This window comes from Triticum urartu, chromosome 1, assembly GCF_003073215.2.
Source record: "Triticum urartu cultivar G1812 chromosome 1, Tu2.1, whole genome shotgun sequence".
Classification (NCBI taxonomy): Eukaryota; Viridiplantae; Streptophyta; class Magnoliopsida; order Poales; family Poaceae; genus Triticum; species Triticum urartu.
In genome coordinates this window covers 512,842,909-512,851,250 of record NC_053022.1, presented here as the reverse complement: position 1 = coordinate 512,851,250, position 8,342 = coordinate 512,842,909, and the positions used below count along the sequence as shown (strand labels likewise).

The 8,342-nt window shown below is 43.1% G+C and overlaps 1 protein-coding gene across 1 annotated transcript; it reads right to left on the bottom strand.

Moving 5' to 3' along the window:
• Window positions 1–1,414: 1,414 nt before the first annotated feature.
• Window positions 1,415–7,971, bottom strand: LOC125524202 (ubiquitin carboxyl-terminal hydrolase 25). The gene is made up of 9 exons (XM_048689279.1): window positions 7,411–7,971; window positions 6,810–7,302; window positions 6,210–6,285; window positions 5,989–6,081; window positions 4,211–4,297; window positions 3,305–4,092; window positions 2,516–2,644; window positions 1,917–2,061; window positions 1,415–1,769 (listed from the first exon to the last, which is right to left on the bottom strand). The coding sequence occupies exons 1-8, from the start codon at window positions 7,583–7,585 to the stop codon at window positions 1,953–1,955; spliced, it is 1,950 nt and encodes a 649-aa protein (XP_048545236.1). The 5' UTR covers window positions 7,586–7,971; the 3' UTR covers window positions 1,415–1,769; window positions 1,917–1,952.
• Between the last annotated feature and the right edge of the window lie 371 nt (window positions 7,972–8,342).

Below are 8,342 nucleotides of genomic sequence, written 5' to 3'. Positions count from 1 at the left end.
TAGGAGAGAGGCGTGGCTCTGGGTCAGCGGCAGGAGTAGCGTGAAAGGAAGCGCGATGGTGCCCAACGGCGGCTCTCGGTCGGCGTCCGTCCCTGGCACTGGCAGGCATGCATGCGATGTATGCCAAGGCCACAGGTTGGCTGGCGTTGGAATTGCGCTACTCTACTCTTGCTGCGTACCAGCTCACACACACGCACACAATCGATAATGCTCGAGGTGGTTGGACGTCGTCCACGTACGGTTTCATCGGCCTTCTCCGATGACATGTCCGTTTGAATCCTCCGGGCTTCTCCGCAACACGCCTTGTACCGAGCTCGGTTTCTTTCCCCCCTCTTTGTCGGTTTAGCTGTTGTATCTGACGCTGTGGGGATAGATGTCGACTTGTCAAATACTCCCTCTGTCCCATAATGCAGTGGCGAATCTAGCATGAAAATGAAGGGTAGGCTCAAACATCAAGTTCTAAGCCTAATTAGCAATTGCATTGTGATTCTTGCATGTAAAGCACATAAATATAATTGTTAAGTGGTATGGTTAGCTGAAATAATGTTTGTGGAGGGTAGGCTTAAGCCTGATGAAGCCCACCTAGTAGACTCGCCACTGCCATAATCTAAGACATTTTTAGATACTAGTACAATATGAGACCGAAGGGAGTAAGTACTAAATGGAGCAGCAATTGACATCCAACACCACCCACAAATGATGCAACTTGTTTCCATGATTTTTGGACAATAAACTACATAACATACGCGTGTTTCTATTGAATAATGACAATACTAACGCTCCCTCGCAAAGAAAAAAAACAATAATAACTGACTGCAACTGCAAGTCGGTACAAGGATCAGCCGTGCGCTGTCTTCAGGCCATAATGCCAAGTGGAGAGATGTCATAGATTGCTAGTGCGGAATCATAGCAACTTGACAGGTAACATAAGCCTCTAGACATATTATTATCAAGCCAAGCCAAGTCCCCGCACGTATGATTCCTTCTGGTAAACAATCATCTGGAACACGCAATATAAAAGAGCACACAAAAAACATTTGACAGACCGTTTCTCCTCTGCCTACAAAGACGTGTACGGCAGAAAATGAAATGCATCACATAATACCAGAGTACGAGAGCAATTACAGCTAACGCTGCGCATCTCTTTCTTTCACTAAACGTTCATGCTGCTCCTAGAAGAAAAAAAGTGAATATTTCGGTATGTTGTTGTCGTTATGAAGAAAAACATTAATTTGTATTCCCTCTGTAACTTAAAATAAAACGTTTTTGTATACTGTCATGGACTCTAAAGACGTCTTATGAAAAGTTACAGAGAGAGTAGTCTACATCTATTCACAGACGACATGTCGCTTTTGAGAGATCATTATCATATCCGGAATCCATCAGCCGTTCTGCAAAATGACACCCAGAAAGCTGAAAGTAACCGATCATATATAATTAAAACCATCAACAGGTTTATTTTGAGATCAGGTCAAAACCCAAGAAATTCATGAGCTAATCTACCAGTTATAATCGTACAAAGGGGTCTACCACTTATAATTGTACAAAGGGGGGAAAACAAGAAACAGTATGCTGCTACATGCTAGAAACAGAAGAAAGGGGGTGCTGATTGTGGGGTTTCAAGCCTACAGTATAGCATGGGGAACAACAGCAAAAAGGAGGCAAGCTTTACACGTCGCTCTACTTCTCAACCTCATCTCATCTCAGGGAACAAAAACGCCTCAAAAATAAGCCAGCCGTGCATGAGCTTCCTAGTAGACCACTGGCACCTAAATTGTCAAGCATAAGATACATTAAAAATTGAAACAAAAGGGGAATTACCAGAGCATAAAAATGTATGTGCACATGACACACAAAATCCCTCGTAAGATTATCTTTACAGTGCTTGGAAAATATATAAGTAAATTGTGTATTACCTTTTAAACAAGGCCCACACAAGCTTAAGCATCCAGTCAAAATTTATCCTCGAAGTATGATCTCAGGGATTGAATCAGATCTTCCCGCAGTAACTCTGGAATTTTGGACCTAAATACTCTTCCAGAATCACTTATTAGCTGCTTCCTGCATTACAGGAGAAAGCATATATAAACAATATTAGACACATTGGACGATGTGGACACACCACCCACGAGTGTAATGATGATCACACAGTGGAAAATAAATTCTCATATTGGGCATATGCCTAAAAATAACTTAGCTAGAAAACTGAAAGATTTCCTACAAAGGTACTCCCTCCGTTCACAAATATAACATGTTCTACTTTTTTCTGGATCAGATGTATATAGACATGTTTTACTATGTTTGTTCACTCATTTTAGAGTAACGCGGTGCTATATGGCACAAGGATATGGCTAAGTAGAGTAATAAGAAATCGAAATATCATAATAGCAGTGTGCAGAGCATTAAGTTTCCCTGTCTATCTCAGGAGCAAAAGAACAGTTCCATATATAAATATATTTTAAAGCAACAGAAAAATAAAGCTGAAGCAGAAAAAACTTGGAGCAAAGCACTTCACCTGATTGCCTCACTATCTTGAGACATGCCTGTGTTCTGTATACACTGCCTCTTTGCAGAACGCATAAAATTACATACATCATCCGCCCAACCAGACGACCGAAGCTCAGAAGATGCTGATTCAGCAAGCCTGGAAATTTTAATTAATAAAACAGGCAGTAAGCATCATGAAATTACTACAGCTGACAACACAAATTAAAACCTAGACGTCAAAGATAATAAAGAAAAATAGTAAAATGGTGAAGCATGCAGTGCAGATATGCTAGCTTAGTGACTCTGGGATATCAGTCACTGAATTAGGTTCAGCTGGATGCGAATATTCAAAAGGTGTTACAGCCTTCATGCATGAATTCTTATATCTGAGGGATTATTCACGAAGTACCGATCCATGTCATCCTTGAATAATGTATGAATCTAGTCTATCCAAGCTTCATGCAACATTAGATCCTTAAGTTGATACTTCCTATTGAAAACAGACATGCATGAACATACACCACTTGCACATTTGCAATGCAAATTTCAACGATGTTCAAACCATGATAGCCTAATATTTGTTGTTTAATCTATCTTCATAGCTAGATGGGTGTGGACTCAGTTCAAAATAATCAAAGCTAAACCAGTAAACGATGGTGCGGGCTCAGTTCAAAATAATCAAAGCTAAAGCAGTAAACATGGAAGGTGTTCAATGTCTGAAAACTACAGGAGAATAAAGCAACTGAATGGACAGACAGTGTTTCATGGAAAGAAATACGAATAGGAAAAGCAATAATACTGTCAATTCAAGACTTACATTTCCTTAAACTTTCCTTCTTCAAGATGATGCTTCAAGCATGCACTGTCCTTGGCTGAAGCCACCACTGCTTTGACTGAGTCAGCAGATACTTCAGGGTGTAAAACTGAGCTTTTAGGACCCTTTTCTGAACTACAAATGCTCTTGTCCAATGTTGAGGTAACAACACTAGATGGCTGTTCAGGGGGGTTTTCAGCACACGTGGCCTTGGCACCACTGGTCTCTTGGAGGCCAACAAAATGAACTGGATGTCCATTTCCATCTGTGCCTTGCAACATTCTTTGTGAATCAGCGTCCAACTTATCGCAGGAAATACTACCATTAGCATACCCTTCACTGGGTTCTGCAGATTTTGCGGGTCCGCATCCGTTCGATTCCACTAGTGCTGTGGCTTCATTAACTTCTGGCTTTCTCAAAACGGGGTGCGGTTTGCCATTTGATGCAACCTTCTCTGTTCCTGTATTCTTCAAGTGGATCGGCTTGAACTGTAGACCTGGTGCAATCTTGCCATTCTTTAGGGGTAGTGGCACAATACCTTTAGTAGAGCATGAGCCGTTCTGCTTCACTAATGGTATCTTCAGGGGCTCACTACATGCGGCACTTGATATGCCATTCCCATTGGTGTTGGAAGATTTAACTGCACTAGAAGAGTAACCATTTGTACTATTTGTTTGAGTTTTGGAACTCAGTATATAGAATAGGATATAGACCTTCTCAGTCAAAACGTCCTGAGATCTTGAGAGGGAGACCTGAGAATCATTACAACAGTACCAGCGACCAGTAGCATCCTGCATGTAATTCAAGTTCCCAGTACATTTAGCAAAATGTTTTTGGCAGAAACATTTAGTAAGATGTTAGGGCAATAGAACTGAAGAAGTTTTAGACACTGACTGAATAGCCTATTACCTTAACATATGCATAGTAATGACCAGAATCTTGGGAGAAACCTGAATGGACGATGCTGCCAAAAAGATTATATACCGGTTGTGGGTCCTGCAGATCCATGCAATAAAATCAAAAAAAAGTTATTGTGAACAAATGTTCAGATAACGGAGTGCACTAAAATATCCAAAATTATATTTGGAAATATGGAAAGTAATCAGGCGCTACTCGTTAATGTCAATAGTATAAAAAGTTTCTTGGAACAAAAAAACATTATTAAGATATGTTATTCACACCCACTCAGGTCTCACTACTGGCATCTTTGTTGGTGGATTTGTAGCTTCATGCAGTCAAAAAAAAATCATGCATTATCGAGACCGGCAGACGAGCTATTACTGAAACATCAACTACAGAACGCATTCCATTCAGGTATAAATAACCATGTAAAGGTCATGCAAAGCACTAGTTAATGTCCTAATTTATTAGACACTAGATATTTTGTTGATAACCACAAAGCTTCCGTGAAGATCAACGGGTACAATGAGTTCATTAGAAGATTTTAATGTTACTGCATTAGAAGTTTAGAAGTGTTGAGAACATAATGTATGGTTTTAAAAACTGACAGCGACCCTCTCTGACATTCACCCAGAAACAATTTCCGAAGTCCGTTTGTATTTACCACTAAAGATTAAATAGAAGGGGGCACGCATAAATGGTGCCTTGAAGATTTTACAGGATACTTCAAACATTATTTACTGGGGTGCACTTCTATAGCTCAGTCGCATGTAACTAGATAAAAACTCTTCTATGGTTTTCCTTTCTGAGCCATGAAGTTTAACTTGTATCCAAGATTCCAAATCTGATCTGCATAACTCCAACTACGTCTACACCAACAAAATCATAAAAAGTCAGGAAACAAGAACGTTATCTTGTGACCGCAAAGAAACAAATAGAAATATAGCTAATGCATACTAACAACAAATTAAGCTAGCACTTGGACACAGTTTATAAGATCATCATGCAAACACAGGTATGCTTTAGTTCAGATACATACAGTTCACAACCTTAAAGAGAATTACTTATTAATCAGTATATTCCTTTTTTTGTCTGGGACAGAATCAGCAGCCTGGTTTCACCGAAGCAGAGAAGAAGCGCATAAGTAAAATAGAAGATAAGAGCTGGGTAATATCAAAACAGTACAGAAAGTTACTTCCCTACAATTACTTGGCTCTATCGAGCATTCTGAGGAGATTCAGAAATTGCTAAAACGGTTATCAGAGCTCAAATTTGCTACGTGTAGTGATATACATCTGCCTTTTTACACATTCAGGTTAATTTAACAATAGAAGAAAAATGCCAGGATCTGAGCAATTGTTGCTTCAACAATTACACTAGCTCAGACAGAACTTTTAGAATGAAGCAACACATATTTTAAGATGGGCTTGATTATTGTGAACCATGCTGTTTTCATCAATTTTCATATTGTTTATTTCAAAATCATTCACGTAAAACTAACTGTTCATGATTTTGAACTTTGGTCCAGTGAACCAGAGAGTCAATCTAACCCATAATTCCTAAAGGAGTTCCGAGCTAACTAGAAACTGATGGTACCCTGTAATAACATAATCATAACAAAGTTGCATGGTAAAACTATATCAGTCAACAAGGTAGCATGTGATCATGAGCAGCTGATTACATGCGGAGTATATTGCTTTCATGACTAGTTTTATATCCACAATATCGCCAACCTGGATAATGTTCAACAGTACTCTAAACCATGTGGCAATCAAAAGGTATCATACCTGGTTTTTGTCATACATGAAGTCGGAAAGAACAAGACCTTCCTTGAACTCTATGTTCCTATTGATCTTCCCACCATGTATTCCATCAAACCTCTAATAGCAGTTCACCAAAAATGGAAACAGAAACAGATCATGAGCAATCCCTTTTAGGCATAACCCAAGTTAAATAGAAGTTGTATGTTCTTTGCACAATAAAGAAATCAGGGAAGAAGATTTAGAACCTTGAGTTGTATAACAAGAACCTTAGGTGCCTTGAGTATGAACATTTGCTTCCGAGCTGAGGTGAGCTTCTTGCATCTGCAATACCAAAATCCACATTTCACAATTTAAATGCATGTTTGATAACAAAGGGAAAATATATAAGAATTCAAATGGATGCAACACCGAATTGGATATACAGAGGAAGAGGGGGCGATTAGGTCAACAATGACAATAGAACAAACAAAACAAATTGTAATCTGTCCATGAAACATTTCTTATGTTTTAATATGTCAAGACTTTGCCCTCTCTCAGAAAACCCAAACTCGCTTTCCTCCCTGTTTATACTTGTATTCTCCAATTAGCCACCGAAGCACATGGATTGATGATGGTCATGGAAAAGGAAATTGACCATACATTTTTCCAGAGGGATTCTTGCAACCAAAATGGGTAAGTGGTGAAAATCCTTCCTGGCATGGAATCCTAATATTTCATCTGAAAATCTAGTGAACCGAACATACGTTTTCTCCAAAACATTTTTGCATTTCAATCTCACAGTAAATAGCAAAACCTAGTTGATTCGAATATACATATTTTCCAGTAACTGGGAAGACGTGTAATACCTTTCACAACTGTATTTGTTTGCACCCTCCAATACCTCAGGCTTGAAGAAGCATGTAAGGGCATCGCCAACAGAACTGGTCCCGAGCAGGTCGAGGCTGAGGTCCATGATCTCGTCGGTCTTGTTTGACTCTCCCTTGCACACAAGGCACTTCACCTGGCTGAGCAGTGCCCCGCCAAATGTCTCCCTCATCACCATACAGCTCCCCTGACCTCGGCCCTCCTCCGGGCCACAGTCGCCATTGGCAGTTGCCACGGGGAGGCGCTTGCGTATGCGGAGGCAGGCAGTGTGACAAGCGTCTATGACGTAGCGCAGGAACTCGTGGGCGTCCTCCTGGCGCCCCCACCGGAAGTGCTCGGCGAAGAGCGGCAGGCTGCGGAGGACCTTCCCAGGCGAGTCGAGCGCCCCTGCCTCCGCCCGAAGCTGCCGCACAATCTGCCGCTCGAGGACGCAGAAGGCACACTCCTTGTCCCTGTTGGGAAACACTTTTTTGCCTATACAAAGCAAACGGACCGACATAAACATCAAATTAGCTTCTGACGACGACGAATTGCAACAGATGCAAATTAGAGCAGGGGAAAGCGGGGGCTAGGGTTTGGTACATAGATTGGAGTGGCGGGAGGCGAGACAGAAGCTGGCGAGCGGAGGCGTGGAGGCGAGGCACTGGAGGACGCTGTTGAGGTAGCAGGTGTTGCCGAGGTTCTTGAGCCCGGGGGGCGGGCCGGAGCGCGGGCGCCGCGGCGGCGCCGGGGACGCCGGCTCCGCGGTGGGGGCCATCACCGTCCTCCGCTCCGTAGGGCTGGTGCGGCGGCGCCGCGGGGAAGCTGGACCACCTCCTCCTCCTCCTCCTCTTCTCCACGTAGCACCGCCGCCGCCGCCGCCCACACCTCATCCGATCGCATCGCCCACCAGCGCGCGCCGCGGAGGAGTGGCCACCGTGGTGGTGGTGGTGGTGCTGGCGAGCTTTCGGGGGTCGGCGCGGCCGGCGAGCGGGGGCGGGGGCGGGAGCAAGGGCCGGGGCGCCCTCGAATCGAGGAGGGGGGCGACGGCGGCGGCGACGGGTGGAGGGTGAGAGAGACGTACGGACGGGGAGGGTGGGTTTCGTTTGTGTTCCCCTCGTGCGTGCTTCGAGGAAAGGGAAAGCCGCGGGTAGATGCGCTCGCGGCGAAGAGGTAGACCAGTCCGTCCCCGGTTTGGACAGGACTTCGCCTTTGGTGTCCGACCAGAACCGCCAGGAAATTCATAAAATTGACACTCTCTTTTCCTTCACTTACTTTTTTTCCCGACAAATCTATTCATCACACATCATGTCAATACAAAAAACATCTGAAATAATAAAAATTACATTCATATTTATAGACCACATAAGCGACAACTATAAGCACTGAAGTGAGTCTAAGACGCGCCGTCGTCATTGCCCCTCGCTCATCGGAGCCGGGCAAACCTTGTTGTCGTAGATAATCGGGAGTCGTGGTGCTAAGCCCTAAAGGACTAGCGCATCAAAATGGCAACCGCGCGGATGAAAAGAATCGAA